Source organism: Leucopleurus acutus (genome assembly GCF_964270905.1).
Source record: "Leucopleurus acutus genome assembly, chromosome: 1".
NCBI lineage: Eukaryota > Metazoa > Chordata > Mammalia > Artiodactyla > Delphinidae > Leucopleurus > Leucopleurus acutus.
The window spans coordinates 92,749,297-92,772,494 of NC_139142.1; the positions used below are offsets into that span (position 1 = coordinate 92,749,297).

The following is a 23,198-nucleotide window of genomic DNA, read 5'->3' on the forward strand; positions in this document are numbered from 1 at the left end:
TCAGTGTTGACTTTTCAAATATCTAATTGATATTATGAAGAATTTACAAGCACATCAAATAAAATTGGTATAATCACATTACCTGTGTTTACTCCTCCTGTTAAAATCCAGGCTCCAGTTGTAACTGCAGCTTTAATAAGACCCTTTCCAAGCAACTGCTTGATTCGTGGGTGAAGCTCAAATTTCTGCATGCCACCGTGTACAGAGATAACAAGTTTGGGTAATTCCATTTGCCATTCTTTAAGCAGAAGTTGTAGAATGACTTCAGGTTTGGTGTCATATGATAGCCTCACATACTAATAAAAAAGATTTTAAAACAATAATTAACAATTGAATATTCATAGGTTTCAAAATGCAACATTATATGACTTAAGAAAAATTTTGTTTGGATCAGATTATTATAAAATAGATTTCACAGGCTACTTGCAATACATTTACACTTCTAGGAATAAGCAATAGCAAACGATTTTAAAGTTGGAAAATCATTCCATAAGAGCTACAGAAGTAGTGGCACTGTAATTTTTAAACCAAGACGTAAATTTGTTACTCTTTCTGTTTATATAAACTTAATTAGCATTCATCTGATTTACAAATTTATCCACAGTACTCATTGCCTTGTTTAACTATAAGTATGCATTGAGTGAGAAGTGTTAAGGATAGGTATGATGATGGGAAAAGGGAAAATAAGAGAAGAATGGTGAAAACATGGAGACTTCTACAACTCTTGCAACTATGAGAGGCAAATACTGAATTATCTGTTTGAAAGTTTGATCAATGATCTAATCCATTGATCAGAATTGTGACTATGCAGTAAAGTAACACAGATTTTTTTAATACAGATGATTGTTTCCTTCACTGGAAATAACTGTGGATTTGACTCACAAATTGCTGAAAATAATAAATTTTGCTCAGTATTTCAAGGTGTTCAGATGGAATCACCACTTTAATTTTTGAAAAATCATTCTATAAGAAAATAAGCTATCATATCTGTGGAGTAAGTTCCTCTGGTTTGAAAGATTAAAAAAAGGATCTTTCTGGTAGGTGACATCATAAAATTTACTTGCTATGACTACTGTAATTCATTTTCTTTATCTAAAGCACCTATGACTTAGCTCGTAAGAAATCTAAAATATTCAGATGTTGGAAGAAAAACACTTTCTTTTTTGCGGTACACAGGCCTCTCACTGTTGTGGCCTCTCCCGTTGCGGAGCACAGGCTCCAGACGCGCAGGCTCAGCGGCCATGGCTCACGGGCCTAGCCGCCCTGCGGCATGTGGGATCTTCCCGGACCAGGGCACAAACCCGTGTCCCCTGCAACGGCAGGCGGACTCTCAACCACTGCGCCACCAGGGAAGCCCAGAAAAACACTTTTAATCATCTCTAATAAAGGTTCTTTGCAAAACAACATATTGCCAATTCCTTTACAAATAGAGATCAAACACCAAGGAAAATTATCCCAAAATATCAGAATTATATAAAACTGAGAAGACTCCAGAATCCGTTAAGAATGATTTGTAATGAGATTTGTTCTGTACTAAGTCTTTCTGCATTAGTTCTGTTTAACTCATTATTATACTTGGGTATATTAAGTAGTGTTTGGAAAACAATCTAAAGTTAATTTTTTTTTAAAAAAGATTATGTTAGTAATAAATGAGGAATTCCATTTCCAACAATGATGGACTAGGTTGTTTTCGACTAACTGCCCCTGGGAACTAAAGAAACTAGAAACTAGATAAATAACACCTGTTGTTAAGCTATCAGTGAGCTACCAAAGCAGTGACAACTTGTGGGATCAGGATCCAAGAGAATAGAAAAAATGGAGAGACAGGCCCAGCATTTGGCACTGCTTATCAAATCAAGGCAGGGAGGGAGGCAGGTGGAACAATCTACAGGATAATATGCTGATACATCTAAATGAATAATAATTATGATTTGGAAGTTTAATACACGAAGAAATAAAATTCATGCCAACAAGAGCACATTAGTCATGAGGGAAAAAAATGTAGTCACAAGTATTCTAAAGTTTCTTGCATTGTCCAGGAAGTGGTAAAAGTACTAATTTATAATAGTAACAAGTTATAAATGCATTTTATAGTATTTATTATAAGATTAATCTAAAGAATAGAAAAACAATGTATAAATAAAATGCTATAAAGAAGGAAAGCTTAATAAAAAAATACTTAATCCAAAAGACCAAAAAGAAAAGAAAAAGTGAGATAGTAGACTAAACTAAAAAAAAGGTTCAATTCAACAAGATATAACAATTCTATATTCATATATGTACCTATACAAAGAACTTCAAAATACATAAGGAAATGATTGAAACTAATTTTCTGACACAATATTATTGTCAGGTAATAAACGTACATTATTAGGTAATACGGTAAATGAAGAAACTCAAATACATGACATACCTTAGCTCTGTAGGAATGAGAACCCCCTTGAAAATTTATGACTCCATAAGCATCCGTTGGGCTCTGTTCTGTATGTTTTTCCACAGACCACTCTTCTAATGTCTGATTAAAATGGTCACCCAATTTCACATCTGAGTATTTCATGGCAAGACTTGCAGTAAAACAAGCATGTTGCTTGACCAAGCGACCACAAAAACACCTAAAGGAAAAAAGTAATAAAATTTTAAAAAGACCTTTTAAAAAATTAGTCAATGAAAAACCATACGAAAATAAATGAACTCAGAGTATGAAAATTAATCTTTTTGATTTTAGGATATCAGTAAATTAATACCTTCACCATAGAATTAAAATAGTATAAATACATTAGTATTTGATGATACAGTCTTCTAAATTTAGTTTGGGGCATCTACTTCCTACTGGATGGGCAAAACAGCATCGGAGATTGCAGAAATAAGTGTTAGTGAACCTGAAGACAGATCAATACAAATGATCTAATCTAATAAATGGGAAAAATTATTTTAATTAAATAAAAATGAAACAGGGCCTCAGTGACTTGTGGAAAATATCAAGCAATCTAATATATGTATAACTGGAGTTTCTGAGGGAAGAGAGATAGAGAATGGGGCAGAAAAGTATTTTAGGAAACAATGGCTGAAAACTTATAAATTTGGTGAAAAATATGAACTTGCAGATATTTATGCAAGAAGTACAAAAAGAAGCATTCCTAGGCACATCATAGACCTGCTGTTGAAATCCAGAATTACAGGGAAAAAAAAAAATCCTTAAAATAGCCAGAGGAAAAAAAGACCCATTACACACAGGAGAGCAACTACACTAACGACAGCTGACTTCTCACTAGAAACCAACAGCTAGAAGACAATATAATGGTATCTTCAAAGCACTGGAATGAGAAAAGTGTCAACTCAGAATTCCACATTCAGTGAAAATATCCTTTAAAAATGAGAGTAAAATAAACATATTTTCAGATAAACCAAGCTGAGAAAATTCCTCTCCAGTATATCTGCATTATACCAAATGCTAAAGGAAGCTCTTCAGCCTGAGTGTAAAGACACCAGACAGAAAACTTCCCATCTAGAGGAACAAATGAACAGGACTGGAGATGCTAAAACAACTCAATATATCTAAATGAACATATTCTATGCAATTCTTTTCCTAGCCCACCACCAAGAGACCTTCTCATCTTCCTCTTGTCTTCTTTCATCACAGCTTAAAAGAACATTACTCTTTAATTAGTTGCCTAAGTAAGAAATTTAGGTACCATCCTCAAATCTTCCCTTTCTCCATACATCCACCAAATCCTACTGAATTTGTCTGATTAATCCCTTCAAATATGCCTACTTCTCCTTCATCACCATAGCCACTATCTTAATTCAGGCTCTCATTTTTTGCCAGAATTACTCCAAAAGTTTCTAAACTATTTTTTTCTCCCAATCCAATCTCCTCAAAATACCAACTGCTTTTATTGAGGAAAAAAAAAAAAAAAACCTAAACATGTTACTTCCCTATATAATACCCTTTTAACATGAAATCAAAACTGTGTGGCATAGTACACAAAGAGCTTAAATGATCTGGCCCTACTTATTTCTCCAGACTCTGATCTCTCCAATATCCATCTTACATTCTACAGCCTGCAGTTTCCTGACAGAACCATAATCTTTTTCACTGCCAGGCCTTCCCACATCCTGTTCTCTCTGCCTAAAATCCCTTTCCCTCAATCTTTACCTAAGTCACATTCAGCTTTAGAACTCTGCTCAGATACCTACACTTGAGTTTCAAGCAGCTTTGCCTGATCCTTCACCTCCCAAGTCTGAGTAAAGTAACCCTTAAACATAATGGCCTGTGAATTTATCCCAATGTATTCTGATTTCTTTTATACATTAGTTTTATTTTTCAAAATTTGTGCAATGAAGTTATGAAAATTACCTGACGAGTTGTTGACAAATTTGACATCCTGGAAGGCACCTATAAAACAAGGTAAATCTATTACTTAAAGGGAAAAATTTTTTTTAGTTTAAACTATATAAAATCCATTAAAAAATACAAAACAAAGGAAAAATTATGTATTTAGTTTAATTTTTCAGTAGATAGCACAAGACATTTATACCTTAATTTACATATTCAAATAACTACTTTTTAAAACTAACATGATTTTCATATTTTAAATATAATTAGTTGTGACTTAAAACCCAGAAACCATAAGAGAAAAGACTGACAGATTTAACTACATAAAAAATACAACATTTTTATGTGGCAAAAATATGTCACTCATAAAGTCTAAAGGTAAACTGAGAAAAAATATTTGCAGACAAAATGTTAGTTTTCCTAATATATAAGAGCTTCACTGAATCAATATAAAATAGGAAAATATATAAACAGATAATTCACAGTAAAAACAAACATGAAAAGGTATTCGATTAGAAAAAAAATTTTTTTAATCCTTTAAGACAATATCTTGGTGAGAATATAGAGGAAAGTTGCCTCGTATCTGCTGGGAGGAGTATAAACTGATAAACTCTCTATGGAGGGCAATTTGGCAATACTTATCAAAATGAAAAATGCAGACTCTTTCTCTAAGTCTAAAGTACTAAGAGTGAAGGTTAAAAAATATCTACAGCATATGTGTAAAATGATTCACTTATAAGGTTATTTACTACAGAATTTTCATTCATTCATTCATTCATTCATTTATTTATTTATTTATTGTGGTGAAGGAAAGAGCAGCATTTATTGTAAGGTACCAAACAAGGAGTCAGGGACGGCTACTGCTGAAAAACCCAACAGAATTTTTTTTTCTAACAGCAAAAAAAACAGAATAGCTAAAATGTCCTAAGGGAATACTAAAATTATGATCCAGATATATAATTAAAAAGGATGCAAAAATTAAGAGCAAAGTGGTTATTGCCAAGATAATAAACACGAGATAAACAGTATGTATTTAATAGGGAAGAGGGAGGAATAAATATACATCTGCTTGGTCAGACAAAGAGTATATCTATTTCTGAAAGGTATCCCAAGGAATAGGTAACACCACTTTCCTTTAGGGAGGGGAACTTATAGTTAAGGCACAGTGGTAAAAACGAGGCTTTCACTTATAATTTTTGGTACCTTGTAAATCAATGATTAACCTATTCATATTAAATTAATTTTAAAATCCAATTAGTGTAGGAAAAAATGACCAGCTAATGGTGTTTGTAAATTAGGTCTCATATGGATGGCTACAGGCAAGGGTATTTAATAACAGCTTGAGGTTTCTTTAACACCTAATGAGGACTTGTATTATTTCTACTGCAAAGTAAAATTAACAAAATTACAAGAAATAAGCTCCTTAATTATAATACAATCTATTTCTTAATAAAGCAAAACTATAATTTTCTCTAAATGGAAGAACAACACAGTCTTATTTAGAACTGGCAGATCTAAATTCTAATCCAATCTTTATGAATTATTAGCCATGTGACCTGGGAAATGTCACTTATGCTCTCTGGTTAAGAAATGTAATCTTATCTTGTAATAAAACCTATCTTTAATAATTAGTAAGAAATACAAATAAATCATAGAATAATGATTGGAAGAGACATTAAGGTTATCTATTTTAATGATCTAAAAAGACATTTACAGAAATTAACAAAAATTGGGGGAATATTAAAGAATATTAAAAATGTTTTCTCAACAGTAATCAAATAAATGCAAATTTAATACATACACTATTTTCTACTCATCACTTTTTCTTGAAGATGATGGATCATATTACTCTAGTCAATATTCAGGCAATCTCGTCACTACTGGTGATAATGTGTATTCTTTTATCTTTTGTAAAGTTTTTTGGCATTACACATACTAAGCGGGAATAAAACTTTAAACACAAAAAAGTTTTATCCACTAAGATCTCCATTGTGACCTAATTTTAATTTATAATGCTAAAAACTGAAAATAACTCAAACGGCAAAGAGTAGGATAGGTATATGAATTGTGATACATACACTAACAGAATATTAACTACCGTTCTTATAAAATATCTGTATCATGAAAAACTGTAATTCCTATAACATTTTGTTAAAAAGCAGATTCAAAGCTTTACGTATAGACTGAATTTAGCAATATTTTAAAACGAAAGCTATGCACTGAGAAAAGATTAAAAATAGGTGCAATGTTATTAATAATGACTGTCTTCATGTTTTGAAACTGAGTATTGTGCCTACTTTCTTTTTTTAATGATAGAGTAACTTTTTTAATTAAATAAATAAATATATTTATTTATTTATTTTTGGCTGCTCTGGGTCTTGGCTGCTGTGTGCGGGCTTTCTCTGGTTGTGGCGAGTGGGGGCTACTCTTCATTGCGGTGCATGGGCTTCTCATTGCAGTGGTTTCTCTTGTTGCGGAGCATGGTCTCTAGGCGCACGGGCTTCAGTAGCTGTGGCTCGCAGGCTCTACAGCGCAGGCTCAGTAGTTGGGGCACACAGGCTTAGATGCTCCGCTGCATGTGACAACTTCCTGGACCAGGGATCAAACCCGTGTCCCCTGCATTGGCAGGTGGATTCTTAACCACTGCGCCACAAGGGAAGTCCCTGAGCCTACTTTCTGCATCTCAAAACTTTCCAAAAGTTATTATGCACATTCCTCTTATAATGGAAATTTGTTTAAGTGAGAGATATATTCAAAATAGGTATTTTTTGCTGTTTAAAAAAAAAGAGAAATGTCGAATTCAAACAGCAGGTTTATGTAATGTAACAAACAAAAGGTTCAGAAATTCTATTCAACAAATATTTACCAAAAACTCACTATGGACAATAATGGTGACAGGTGCTATAATTTAAAATACATCAGTTAATAAAAGATTACCTACTTGGCTGTATTTTCATAAGAGCCATATAGTAAATGGAAGTAAAGTTGCAGAGAAGATTACTACATAGCAAACAGGGTTTAACAGGAGACAGCAAAGGTAAGAAGACTAAAAATCCTTGTAAATGCCTTTTTCAATTAATTTTTCCTAAATGCCTGTGAAAAGAGGTGCTCTGTAGGCCAGAAAATAACTGTATTTTTGATTTACCCTTTTAAGCTTCTTGCTATTTTTAGGTCTAAAGAAAAAGAAAAAAATTAGGAAAAATATTTCTTCAATAAATACCTCAACAGGTCTTTTTCTTGAATTCTAACTACTGTCCTTTACTTAAAATTTTTTCTATTATCAAAGCCATTTTAAAGACCAAAAGACAATCAGAGATGCCAACAGAATCTCTGGTGACAAGTTTTCCACTAAGTGCTCATCATAGCTATATTTTGGCAAACAAAACCAGCAACTATTAGGTTCATATTGGTTTCTTCAGCATAAACCATAGTGTTGGGCACTCAGTAGATGCCCATTAAACCGATACACAAACATTTTTAAGTTCTCAGTATCAGTGAATCAATTAAAATAGAGAGCCTTAACTGTCTTTGTAATACACTAGTATGATATGGGGGAGATTAGGGATGGAACAACACTTTGAAGAAGAGATTAGGGATGGAACAATACTTTGAAGAAGATGTTGTGAAATGTCATTAAGAACTCCAGAACACTGATATTTTGCTATGATAGCTCCTTCTCCTAATCCTAAAAGAATAATTTACAGTAAGCACAAAAGTTAACAGTAACTACAAATAATAATTTAAATTTTTAATAAATAAATAGCAATATAATTTACATCTAAATTTCTAGAAGAGGGACTTCCTTGATGGTCCAGTGGTAAAGAATCCGCCTTCCAATGCAGCAGACGCAGGTTCAATCCCTGGTTAGGGAACTAAGATCCCACATGCCGCGCGGCAACTAAGCCCACGCACCTCGACAAGAGAGCCCACGCACCACAGCTACAGAGCCCATGTGCACTGGAGCCCTCGCGCCACAACTAGAGACAAAAATCCCACACATCGCAACTAAAGAGAAGCCCAAGTGCCACAACAAAGAGACCGTGCTCCGTAATGAAAGATCCTACATGCCTCAACGAAGATCTCGTGTGCCACAATTAAGACCCAACGTAGCCAAAAATATAAGGTAGGTAGGTAAATAAATTTATTTATTTATTTATTTCTAGAAGAACCCAGAAGAAAGAGAAGTATGCTTACCTGTGAGGGTCTTTTGAACTTGGTATAATGTATACACATTCCCTCTTGGTCAAAGTGCTTTCTATCCAGGATTTCTGGGACTAAAACAGAAAGTTTTAAAAAGATGGTTTATAAATTAACCAACTAATATTACAAGGAAAAATTTAATGATAAATACATTAAAATAATTTAATTCACTAAATATTTACTATATACAAACATGTTGACTGACGACAGCACACCTAAAATATTAGAATCATTCCATTTAAGTCGAGATTGAGATTACTAAATCAACAGTGCTATGCAGATACTGTGGCTTCAAATAACCAGAGAGGAGGGAAATCGAGTTTCAGCCAGAAACTTCAAGAGGGGCTGGTATGATCCTGGGAACTGGATCATTTTAAGGCCAATTAAAAGTGACTGTCAGGGCTTCCCTGGTGGCGCAGTGGTTGAGAGTTCGCCTGCCGATGCAGGGGACACGCGTTCGTGCCCTGGTCTGGGAAGATCCCACATGCCGCGAAGCGGCTAGCCCTGTGAGCCATGGCCGCTGAGCCTGTGTGTCCTGAGCCTGTGCTCCGCAACGGGAGAGGCCACAACAGTGAGAGGCCCGCGTACCACACACACACAAAAAAAGTGACTGTCAGATTCAACTAAAAATAAAATAAAACCTAATAATAGCTATACTCTGTTTCTAAGACAAATACCTAAAGCATAGGCCATGGAATGGCTAATGGTACAGGGACAGAAAGAGATATCAAGCAAATTCTAATCAAAAGAAAGACAATACTAAAAAAAAAAATAGATGCTAAACATCAATAGGGATAGTGCAGGTTATTATATGATTTCAAATATTCACCAGACTACTACAACAATCTTAAATATGAATCACCAAATAAAGTAGTCTCAAAATGCATAAAGCAAAACCATCAATATGGAGAATAAGACAAATCTAGGACGACAGTGGAAGATTAACACATTTCCGTCAATTACTGTAAACCTGAAATAATTTCAAATTTAAAAGTTTTTTTTAAATTACTTTTTATACCACCACTTAAGCTTCTGCTGGATCCCTAGACTCTGTATCCTGCTATTGGTGATTGATTAAAAAGGGATGAGGTGGACTTCCCTGGTGGCTCAGTGGTTAAGAATCCACCTGCCAATGCAGGGGACACGGGTTCGAGCCCTGGTCTGGGAAGATCCCACATGCCGTGGAGCACATAAGCCCATCCACCACAACTACTGAGCCTGCACTCTAGAGCCTGCGAGCCACAACTACTGAGCCTGTGTGCCACAACTACTGAAGCCCACACACTTAGAGCCCATGCTCTGCAACAAGAGAAGCCAGCGCAATGAGAAGCCCGTGCACAGCAACAAAGAGTAGCCCCCGCTCACTGCAACTAGAGAAAGCCCGCATGCAACAATGAAGACCCAAGGCAGCCAAAAATAAAATAAAATAAATAAATAAATTTATTTTTTAAAAAAAGGGATGAGGCATTACATACTGAGATAGGTGAAACTCCATAAATTCGGACTGAGTAGATTGAAGATCTTGAGCTTCATCCTCCATATAATATATATATTAGACATATAAACATTAAATATCTAATATATCTATAGATATTAGATATATATTAAATATAGATATTAGCACGCTCTCTCTCTCAAAATCTCTCACCCCTATCTCCCTCTTTCTTACCAGTACAGTACAAAAAGAAAGAGCCTGTATTCCAAAAAGAAACCTCTAGGGAATTCTCTGGGGGTCCATTGGTTAGGATTCTTCTGTGCTTCCACTGCAGGGGGCATGGGTTCGATCCATGGTTGGGGAACTAAGATCCTGCAAGCCACCACCTTCTTTTTCTAACTAAAGTCTGGTAGTATTCCTTTGAAGAATCTGCTTCCCTACATACCCCTCGGGGCGGGGTGGGGGGGGAATAGGAATCTCTCCAGTTTTACTGTACTAGGAATACACCTAGCAAACGCAACCCTGATTCAATCCAATTCCCCATCTATTCCATAACTGCCTATATTAATATGACTACGGAAAAAAACAAACAAAACAACACCCTCTGGTTTCACTTTAAAGCCCTGACCACAAACTTCAAATGTCCCTTCATGATGCCCAACAGTCACACCATATTTCCCTGGTCCATTTTCTCATTCTTCTGTATGATTTCACACCACCTCCTCCTCTCCTCAAACCTCCAACACTCCTTCACCATTCTTACTCTCAAGTGATGACCTACTTCCCATTTCACTCAGAAAATTGAGCAGCAAGAAGAGAACTTCTACAAACCTCTACCACATCTGTCCACCAATGAGTATCTATACCCACACATTCTGCCTTCCTTCCTGTGACTGTGTTCCTATTTAAGTCTAATCACTCTTGTGCTCTAGACCCCATACCCTTACTAACTCTCCACCAGTTCTCCCTGATTTTTTCCCCTTCTTTATTAACTTATTCCTATCAGCACGTAACATGCTATTATTCTTCCCATTTTAAACACAACAAATTATGCATGACTCCATTTGCCCCTCAAGCTAACACATAATGTTTCTGTCTCCATCTACAGTAAAGATCATTGGAAGAAGTGTTTCCCTCTTTTCTTCTCCTCCTATGCTTTCTAAAACCCACTCCAGTCAGACTTTCAAGGCAAGCACTCTCCTAAAATAAATTTCAACAAGATCATCAACGATTTTCTCTAAATCCAAAGGTCAACTTTCAGGACTCATCTTCATTGATATATCAGCAGCATTTAACAATATCAACCATTCTTATCTTCTTAAAACATTTTCATCAGTTAGTTTGATTTTCTTCCCTTCACTGGCCACTCCATTGCTGATTTCTCCTCTTCTCCTCAATCTTTAGACTTCTTTTTTCCAATTATATTCACTCAGACTTTGGACTTCTTTTTTCCAGTTATATTCACTCAGACTTTGGACTTCTTTTTTCCAGTTATATTCACTCAGACTTTGGACTTTTTTTCCAGTTATATTCATTCTTTTAGTGCTCACATCCAGTTTGCCATCAATACACTGGATAACTCTCTAATTTGTATTTCCATGTCAGATCTTTCCCTGAACTCCATGCTCACATATCCAACTGCCTACTTAACAGCTTCATTTTGATGTCTAACAGGCATCTCAAACGTAACATGGCCAAAACTGAGCTCATCTTTCACCCAAACACTATTTCTCATAAAGTCTTCCCCATCTCAGTAAATGCTAACTCTATTCTTCCAGTTGTAATTCTTTCTTTTTTTTTTTTTAAGGCAAAAAATCTTTTTCTTTTTTTTTTTGGCTGCATGGCATGCAGGATCTTAGTTCCCCAACCAGGGATCGAACCTGTGGCCCCTGCAGTGGAAGTGTGGAATCTTAACCAATGGACCGCCAGGGAAGTCCCTTAAGGCAAAAATTTTAATGTCATCTTTGATTTCCTCTTCCTATGTACTTCATATATAATCCCATGGCAAAACCTGTCAGCTTGCCTTCAAAACCCATCCAATATCCAACCACTTCTCACACCTCCACTGCTACTATTCTGGCCCAAGCCATCATCACCTCTTGCCTGGCTTACTGCAGAAACCACTCATGCCATCCTTGCCAAAAGAAATAAAATAATCTTTTTAAAACATTTTTATTTTATTTATTTATTTTTGGCCATGCCACACAGCATATGGAATCTTAGTTCCCTGACCAGGGATCGAACCCATGGCACCTGCAATGGAAGTGCAGAGTCTTAACCACTGGACCACCAGGGAAGTCCCTAAAGTAATCCTTTTAAAATATGTCATTATGTCACTTCTCTGCTCAAAACTCTCCAGTATTTTCACATTTTACTCAAAGAAGTTTTATAAAAGCCAAAGTCCTTACAATAATCTTTAAGGTCCTAGTGCTCTGCATCTCTGCATCCTGACTCATTACTTTCATTCTATCACCTCCTTCAAGTCTTTGAGCAAACGTCACCTTTCTCAATGAGACTTACACTATTTAGGAATGCAATCTCCATCACCCCCTACTCCCTTATGCACCTGTAGAGCAATAGAACCATCCCCAGGATCACATTTAGAGCATTCTCCTGAGAACCAAAAGATCTGGCCATGTCAGTTAGACTGCTGGTATATTATTGCTATCCTGGCCCCTTCTCCCACTCCACAACCATAGTACACTGAAGGTAGGCAGAGCATCTGGACCTGAAGACATTTATTCATGTGACTTCTGCTTGTAACTTGAAAAAAATACCATTTGGTAGGCTGCTCTGACACGTGATAACGTGAGGTTGAATTTCTACCAAAACCAACTTAACCTACTGCTTTAAACTCATGAAATTTTCATTAAGCTCCTATTATTAAAAATGCAGGGTTTAGGGGTAGCACTAAAATTATACTGTAATTTATCATTTAAAGGGTTGCTTCTCTCTTCTAGAAAAAATTGGAACTGGTTTGAGGGGGAAAAACAGATTAGTGGTTGTACTTGCTGCTATATTTTTACTGGTTGTTAAAGCAAGACAAAGATTTGTTTGGAATTTCTCCCTGTGAGCTTCTTTGCAAACAAATGGCAATGACCACAGCTCAGTCTCATGCTATGGTAATGAAGTCCACCAAAATCAGATTCTAGAACTAGACATTTAACATATGCAAATAACCTACTAACATAATGGCAATATACATGCATGAGAAGCACTCAGACTACTCCGGTACGAATTATATATATATGTTTTTAACTAAATCATTTGCAGTTCATGAGCATATGTCTAAAGCCTACAATATGAATGAAAGATGGGCAAAAAGGGAACACAACATGAGCAAATTTATTAATTAACAGTGGACCTTTCTAAGGAGTTCTGTCAAAGACAACCACTTGACAAAAGAGGAAAACGTCTTAGGGAGAACTTGGAAATATATGGGCATAGATAAATGCTATGAAATGCAATCCTGTACAGTTCACATCCTCTTTTTTTTCTTTTTTTTTTAACCTCGTCTTTTTCTTGATAGGAAAACTAGAAAGAATAGAGTAGACTTAAACAACACTGTCAATCAATTTTACCTGATGGAATTTATAAAATACTCCACCCAAAATAGCATATACTGATTTAGGACTTATTTGCAAATAAGATAAAGGAGTCAGAAAACTCAACATTAAAAAAAAAATCCAATTCACAAATGGGCAAAAGACATGGAGAGACATTTCACCAAAGAGAATATGCTTACTTTACCAAATAAGTATAAGAAAAGGTGCTCAATTTCACTGGCTATTAGGGAAATGCAAATTTAAAACTACAATGCAATACCACTTCACAACCACTAGAAAGGCTTTAATCAAAGGCTGACAATACCCAGTGCAAGCACAGATGTATAAACTGGAATCTCATACTTTACTAGTCGGAATGCAGAATGGTATCAACACTTACAAAGGAAAAGTTTGGTTGTTTATTGAAATGTTAAACATAAACTTACATATGACTCCAAGATTCCATTCCTAACTATCTTCCCCCCAAAAATGAAAACATGTCCACACAAAGATTTGTATTTGAATGTTCTAGAAACATTATTCATAATAATCAACAAAGTGATATATCCATGCAATGATATATACTACTTAACAATAAAGAGGGACAAACTAAAGATAACACGCAACACTGCTGGACCCCAAAAACATTATGGTAATGGAAAAACCCAGACATAAGGTATTATGATTTCATTTACATGAAATTTCTAGAAAGGCAAAACCATAGAAACAGTAAGTTTAGTAATTACCTGGGGCTGAGAGTGAGAGCAGGGATAAACTGCAAACAAGTACAAGGGAACTTTGTGAGGTATCTAAAACTGGATTATGTTGGTTATAAAAGTAAATAAACTTATTAAAAACCATCAAATGAAAAAAAAAGAAAAAAAAACCCACCAAATGGGGAACTCCCTGGCAGTCCACTAGTTAGGACTCTGTGCTTTCACTGCCGAGAGCCTTGGTTCAATCCCTGGTTGGGGAACTAAGATCCCACGAGTCACACAGCATGGCCAAAACCAAACAAACAAAACAAAAAAACCCATCAAATGTGTATACTTACAAATGGCAAATTTTATAGTATGAGCATTATTCCACAACAAATCTGTTAAAAAGGCAGGGGAGGGTTACAAGACATGTAAAACAGAATGAGAAGATCAAACGTAAGTTTAATCAGAGCTCCAGAAAGAGAAAAGAGAAGGTATGGGCAGAGACTTAGACATGAAAGTTACAAGACTGTCCAAAGTCACACAGCTAGTAGTTTACCCTGACTCCAAAGCCTCTACTAGCTTTCTTTTTTTAGCTTTTTAAAAGAAATTTAAGATAAGCATTTCAAAATCGTTTGATGATATGCTTTAAATAAGCACCTTTCTTACATCTTTTTTTGAAACCAATGAGTAGTAATATATTAATTACTTTCAAAAGTAGAATTCCTATGTAATCACTATGTATATAATTTTCTGAACATGGAGAAAAATAGAAACAACAGAGAGTTAACATACCTCTCCTAAAAGGTATTGTTAATTGCTAACTACTGCTAAGCAGTATTAGCTTTTCCCCTTTTCTTTCTCCAATTCCACTCCTCAGCAACAGTCTACCTGAAGCAACTCTAACTATAGCTATTCAAACCCAAGTGGCAATAGGGATGGAAGAATAATATCAATAGATTTCAAAATGACTGTTCTACAGCAACGAACTAATGCCCCAGTTAAGTCTAAATGCTGGCTTGTAAAACTTTGGATAGTTATTAATTGAAATACTCATAAAAGTGAAACACAGGTATAGATACTTTTCATACCTTATGCCTTCCTATTAAATGTAAATATAAACATTTTCATTGACATTTTAATTTACATACGGAAGAAAAATGAATCCCAAGTAGCATTTAACATAAGAAATCATCAGAGCTCTCTTTAGGAAAATTAATCAGGGAGATAAGTAAAAGTAAGCTAGAGCCACCAGTCTTTTGGGGAGGGGCAATGGGAGCCTGGACTAGTAAAGGAATGGATACAACAGATAATTTCCAAATCCTTTATAGTTTAACACAATGCCTTACAAAAAAATAAACACTACAGATCAATTATTAATATAGTCCTGGTTTCTCATCCTTTCTTCAAATTCACCTCTGCAATTATTTGTCCAACAACAGACAACTCATCAGGGCCCAAAGGAACACCTTTCCCCTTAAACTGATGCTTCCTTCAACTTCCCCGCTTCTTAGAGAAGTATGACTATACTCTAAATGGGCAATCAGTAAATTTTTTCTATTAAGAGCCAGATGGTAAATGTTTTAGGCTTTTTGAACCACATACTGTCTCCATCACCTATTCTTTGTTTTGTTTTTTAACCACTAAAAAACATAAGAACCATTCTTAGCTCAAGGCCATACAGAACAGGCCTTGGCCAGATTTGGCATACATAACATAGTTTGCCAACTCACGCTCTAAATCCCACAAAAGCTTCCCACAAAAAAATCTCACCATTCCACTGAGTCAATTCAATCTAACAAGTACGTGCCAAGCCCTTCAGATTCTTCCCCTACACTGTTTCTTGGATATTACTAATGTCCCTTCTACCAGCCCTACAATCCCAAAAGATCCTTGTATTAAGAGTTGCTTTCTAGAGGAGGAACCAAGATGGCGGAGCAGAAGGACGTGCTCTCACTCCCTCTTGCGAGAATACCAAAATCACAACTAGCTGCTAGACAATCATCGACAGGAAGACACTGGAACTCACCAAAAAAGATACCCCACATCCAAAGACAAAGGAGAAGCCACAATGAGATGGTAGGAGGGGCGCAATCACAATAAAATCAAATCCCATGACTGCTGGGTGGGTGACTCACAGACTGGTGAACACTTATACTACAGAAGTCCACCCACTGGAGTGAAGGTTCTGAGCCCCACATCAGGCTTCCCAACCTGGGGGTCCGGCAATGGGAGGAGGAATTCCTAGAGAATCAGACTTTGAGGCCTAGGAGGAATTGATTGCAGGACTTCGACAGGACTGGGGGAAACAGAGACTCCACTCTTGGAGGACATACACAAAGTAGTGTCCGCATCGGGACTCAGGGGAAGGAGCAGTGACCCCAGGGTAGAAAGAGACCTACCTGCTAGTGTTGGAGGGTCTCCTGCAGAGGTGGGTGTGGCTCTGTTTCACCGTGGGGACAAGGACACTGGCAGCAGAAGTTCTGGGAAGTACTCCTTAGCGTGAGACCTCCCAGAGTCTGCCATTAGCCCGACCAAAGACCCCAGGCAGGTTCAAAGGTTGGGTGGCCTCAGGGAGGGAACCCAGCCCCACCCATCAACAGTCAAGTGGATTAAAGTTTTACTGAGCTCTGCCCACCAGATCAACAGTAACCTCTACCCACCACCAGTCCCTCCCTTCGAGCCTCTTAGATGGCCTCATCCACCAGAGGGAAGACAGCAGAAGCAAGAAGAACTACAGTCCTGCAGCCTGTGGAACAAAAACCACATTCACATAAAGATAGACAAGATGAAAAGGCAGAGAGCCATATACCAAATAAAGGAACAAGATAAAACCCCAGAAAAACAACTAAATGTAGTGGAGATAAGCAACCTTCCAGAAAAAGAATTCAGAATAATGATACTGAAGATGATCAAGGACCTCGAAAAAGGATGGAGGCAAAGATCGAGAAGATGCAAGAAATGTTGAACAAAGACCTAGAAGAATTAAAGAAAAAACAAACAGAGATGAACAATACAATAACTGAAATGAAAACTACACTTGAAGGAATCAATAGCAGAATAACTGAGGCAGAAGAACAGATAAGTGACCTGGAAGGCAGAATGGTGGAATTCACTGCTGCGGAACAGAATAAAGAAAAAAAAATGAAAAGAAATGAAGACAGCCTGAGAGACCTCTGGGACAACATTAAACGCAACAACATTCTCATTAGAGGGGTCCCAGAAGGAGAAGAGAGAGAGAAAGGACCAGAGAAAATATTTGAAGAGATTATAGTCGAAAACTTCCCTAACATGGGAAAGGAAACAGCCACCCAAGTCCAGGAAGTACAGCAAGTCTCATACAGGATAAACCCAAGGAAAAACATGCTGAGACACATAGTAATCAAATTGGCAAAAAATAAAGACAAAGAAAAATTATTGAAAGCACCAAGGGAAAAATGACAACATACAAGGGAACTCCCATAAGGCTAACAGCTGATTTCTCAGCAGAAACTCTGCAAGCCAGAAGGGAGTAGTATGAAATACTTAAAGTGATGAAGGGGAAGAACCTACAACCAAGATTACTCTACCCAGCAAGGATCTCATTTAGGTTTGATGGAGAAATCAAAAGCTTTACAGACAAGCAAAAGCTAAGAAAATTCAGCACTACTAAACCAGCTCTACAACAAATGCTAAAGGAACTTCTCTAAGTGGGAAACACAAGAGAAGAAAAGGACCTACAAAAACAAACCCAAAACAATGAAGAAAATGGTCATTGGAACATACATATCGATAATTACCTTAAACGTGAATGGATTAAATGCTCCAACCAAAAGACACAGGCTTGCTGAATGGATACAAAAACAAGACCCATCTATATGCTGTCTACAAGAGACCCATTTCAGACCTAGGGACACATACAGACAGAAAGTGAGGATATGGAAAAAGATATTCCATGCAAATGGAAATCAAAAGAAAGGTGGAGTAGCTATACTCACATCAGGTAAGATAAAATTGACTTTAAAATAAAGAATATTACAAGAGACAAGGAAGGACACTACATAATGATCAAAGGATCAATCCAAGAAGAAGATATAACAATTATAAATATATATGCATCCAACATAGGAGCACCTCAATATATAAGGCAACTGCTAACAGTTATAAAAGAGGAAATCGACAGTAACGCATAATAGTGGCGGACTTTAACACTTTACTTACACGAATGGACAAATCATCCAAAAATGAAAATAAATAAGGAAACAGAAGCTTTAAATGACACAATAGACAACAGAGATTTAATTGATATTTATAGGACATTCCATCCAAAAACAGCAGATTACACTTTCTTCTCAAGTGCGCATGGAATATTCTCCAGGATAGATCACATCTTGGGTCACAAATCAAGCCTCAGTAAATTTAAGAAAACTGAAATCATATCAGCATCTTTTCTGACCACAACACTATGAGATTAGAAATGAATTACAGGGGAAAAAACGTAAAAAACACAAACACATAGAGGCTAAATAATACATTATTAAATAACCAAGAGATCACTGAAGAAATCAAAGAGGAAATCAAAAACTACCTAGAGACAAATGACAATGAAAGCACAATGAATCAAAACCTATGGGATGAAGCAAAAGCAGTTCTAAGAGGGAAGTTTATAGCTATAAAAGCCTACCTCAAGAAACAAGAAAAATCTCAAGTAAACAATCTAACCTTACACCTAAAGGAACTAGAGAAAGAACAAACAAAACCCAAAGTTAGCAGAAGGAAAGAAATCATAAAGATCAGAGCAGAAATAAATGAAATACAAACAAAAAAACAACAGCAAAGATAAATAAAACTAAAAGCTGATTCTTTGAGAAGATAAACAAAATTGATAAACCATTAGCCAGACTCATCGAGAAAGAGAGAGAGAGGACTCAAATCAATAAAAGTAGAAATGAAAAAGGAGAAGTTACAACAGACACCGCAGAAATACAAAGCATCCTAAGAGACTACTACAAGCAACTGTATGCCAATAAAATGGACAACCTGGAAGAAATGGACAAATTCTTAGAAAAGTATAACCTTCCAAGACTGAACCAGGAAGAAACAGAAAATATGAACAGACCAATCACAAGTAATGAAATTGAAACTGTGAATAAAAATCTTCCAACAAACAGAAGTCCAGGACCAGACGGCTTCACAACTGAATTCTATCAAACATTTAGAGAAGAGCTAACACCCATCCTTCTCAAACTTCCAAACAATTGCAGAGGAAGGAACACTCCCAAACTCATTCTATGAGGCCACCATCACCCTGATACCAAAACCAGACAAAGACACTACAAAATAAGAAAATTACAGACCAATATCACTGATGAATATAGATGCAAAACTCCTCAACAAAATACTAGCAAACAGAATCCAACAACACATTAAAAGGATCATACACAATGATCAAGTGGGACTTATCCCAGGGATGCAAGGATTCTTCAACATATGCAAATCAATCAATGTGATACACTATATTAACATACTGAAGAATAAAAGCCATATGATCGTCTCAATAGATGCAGAAAAAGCTTTTGACAAAATTCAACACCCATTTATCATAAAAACTCTCCAGAAAGTGGGCATAGAGGGAAACTACCTCAACATAATAAAGGCCATATAGGACAAACCCACAGCAAACATCATTCTCAATGGTGAAAAACTGAAAGCATTTCCTCTCAGATCAGGAACAAGACAAGGATGTCCACTCTCACCACTATTATTCAACATAGTTTTGGAAGTCCTAGCCACAGCAATCAGAGAAGAAAAAGAAATAAAAGGAATACAAATTGGGAAAAGAAGAAGTAAAACTGTCACTGTTTGCAGATGACATGACATTATACATAGAGAATCCTAAAAATGCCACCAGAACACTACTAGACCTAATTATTGAATCTGGTAAAGTTGCAGGATACAAAATTAATGCACAGAAATCTCTTGCATTCCTATACACTAATGATGAAAAATCTGAAACAGAAATTATGGAAACAATCCCATTTACCATTGCAACAAAAAGAATAAAATACCTAGGAATAAACCTAACTAGGGAGACAAAAGACCTGTATGCAGAAAACTATAAGACACTGAGGAAAGAAATTAAAGATACCAACAGATGGAGAGATATACCATGTTCTTGGATTGGAACAATCAATATTGTGAAAATGACTACACCACCCAAAGCAATCTACAGATTCAATGCAATCCCTATCAAATTATCAATGGCATTTTTTATGGAACTAGAACAAATCAACTTAAAATTTGTATGTAGACACAAAAGACCCCGAATAGCCAAAGCAGTCTTGAGGGAAAAAAACAGAGCCGGAGGAATCAGACTCCCTGACTTCACACTACACTACAAAGCTACAGTAATCAAGACAATATGATACTGGCACAAAAACAGAAACATAGATCAATTGTACAAGATAGAAAGCCCAGAGATAAATCCACACACTTATGGTCAACTAATCTATGAAAATGGAGGCAAGGATATACAATGGAGAAAAGACAGTCTCTCCAATAAGTGGTGCTGGGAGAACTGGACAGCTACATATAAAAGAATGAAATTAGAACACTCCCTAACACCATACACAAAAATAAATTCAAAATGGATTCCCAACCTAAATGTAAGACCGGACACTATAAAACTCTTAGAGGAAAACATAGGAAGAACACTCTTTGACATAAATCACAGCAAGATCTTTTTTGATCCACCTCCTAGAGTAATGAAAATAAAAACAGAAATAAACAAATGGTACCTAATGAAACTTCAAAGTTTTTGCACAGCAAAGGAAACCATAAACAAGACGAAAAGACAACCCTCAGAATGGGAGAAAATATTTGCAGACAAATCAATGGACAAAGGATTAATCTCCAAAATATTCAAACAGCTCATGCAGCTCAATATTAAAGAAACGAACAACCCAATCCAAAAATGGGCAGAAGACCTAAATACACATTTCTCCAAAGAAGATATACAGATGGCCAAGAAGCACATGAAAAGCTGCCCAACATCACTAATTATTAGAGAAATGCAAATCAAAACTACAATGAGGTATCACCTCATACGAGTTAGAATGGCCATCATCAGAAAATCTACAAACAACAAATGCTGGAGAGGGTGTGGAGAAAAGGGAACCCTCTTGCACTGTTGGTGGTAATGTAAATTGATACAGCCACTATGGAGAACAGTATGGAGGTTCCTTAAAAAACTAAAAATAGAATTACCATATGATCCAGCAATCCCGCTACTGGGCATATACCCAAAGAAAACCATAATTCAAAAAGACACATGCACCCCGATGTTCACTGCAGCACTATTTACAATAGCCAGGTCATGGAAGCAACCTAAATGCCCATCGACAGACAAATGGATAAAGAAGTTGTGGTACATATATACAATGGAATATTACTCAGCCCTAAAAAGGAACGAAATTGAGTCATTTGTTGAGACGTGGATGCATCTAGAGACTGTCATACAGAGTGAAGTAAATCAGAAAGAGAAAAACAAATATCGTATATTAACACACGTATGTGGAACCTAGAACAACGGTACAGATGAACCGCTTTGCAGGGCAGAAGTTGAGAGACAGATGTAGAGAACAAACGTATGGACACCAAGAGGGGAAAACCGTGGTGGGGTGGGGGATGGTGGTATGCTGAATTGGGCGATTGGGATTGCCATGTATACACTGATGTGTATAAAACTGATGACTAATAAGAACCTGCAGTATAAAAAAAAAACAAAAAAACTAATACTAAACTCTCTTTGGGTTAATTTGTATGGAAATATGTTAATATAAATGTTTCAGACATTACATGAAATTTCTAAAAATCTTATATGTTCTGATATAATGTTATAAGTCATAATTCTAGTTATTACTTTAAAATGTATATCTCAGAAATAACTAAATTTCCTTGTCAATTATTATGAACTTTCACCAAATCTTTAACCGTGGTCATTTTTAAGTCTTTTTTCATTTACAGACAGTTCTGGATGTACTCTGATGCTTTTCCAAAAATGTTCCTGTAAAAGGGTTTCATCTTCAAGGAATTCATGGAAAAGACTCTGACAAGTACAGGTTTCTGGTAACTGACTATACTGCTGAACTGAATGAATAAGCATTTTCAGAACTCTAACGGAAAACTGATGAATTCATAAAAGTGCTAACAAAATATCAAGATAAATAAATTAATTACATGGGACTGAGTGAACTGATTAGGATGATTATAATTTTTGTGACTTTCTGTTTGAATAAAAAAAAAAATCCCGTAAGGACTCAGAGGCAAAAAACATACAAATCAATTTTCACTGCAAAGTAAAGGAGCTGTTACAGTAGAGGATTACTGGACTGAATGTCAATATTATGACATAGTATGAGTGTGTTTCGTGTTTGGTAAACTGCAGTCATTGTTGCTTTTGTTGTGGTCAAAAAAATAAATAAAAATATTTTTAAAGAAAAAAAAGAGTTGCTTTCTAATGAGGTGAAAAAAGAGGTGGGGCTAAAGAGTTTTAGATGTAGATTAACAAAAGTTATTTTTCCTGCAGGTTTCCTATAGCTGATAGTCACATATCCCAGCTGGTAACTGCAAATCCTTCCCAATGACTGGTTTCTGCAATTTTTGAAATTCTGAGTTTCTGCTCTGCCATCAGGTATCCAATCAAATGTACCCTGGATTACAAATATATGTATATTTATATTCCTGATTTTATACTTCTTTTGCTAGACTGTATTACTGAATTTTACCAAAAGGTGGCACACTACAAACACAAATCTGAAAATTCCTAACTTAGGAACTTTTACTAGGTAAACTAAAAACTAACTATATCCACAGAACATTAGCAAAAGAGGGAAACTTAGGGATCACTTAGTGATTTTCAGTGGTTAAAGAGCACAGATTCTGGAGTCAGATTAACCTGTTAGAATTCTAGCTTTGTTGTGTATACTGTCGATGCAACCTTAAGC

At 36.0% G+C, this 23,198-nt stretch overlaps 1 protein-coding gene across 3 annotated transcripts in view; it reads right to left on the reverse strand.

The window, feature by feature from the left end:
* The window catches only part of TRPM7 (transient receptor potential cation channel subfamily M member 7), a 143,271-nt gene that overhangs the window by 108,667 nt on the left and 11,406 nt on the right, over positions 1-23,198 (reverse strand). For all 3 annotated transcript variants that reach the window (XM_082840927.1, XM_082840926.1, XM_082840925.1), the window contains exons 2-5: positions 8,531-8,610; positions 4,358-4,396; positions 2,414-2,612; positions 83-296 (exon numbers count right to left, since the gene is read on the reverse strand). In XM_082840927.1, the coding sequence (XP_082697053.1) occupies positions 83-296; positions 2,414-2,612; positions 4,358-4,396; positions 8,531-8,610 (532 nt within the window). The remainder of the gene's footprint in view (positions 1-82; positions 297-2,413; positions 2,613-4,357; positions 4,397-8,530; positions 8,611-23,198) is intronic.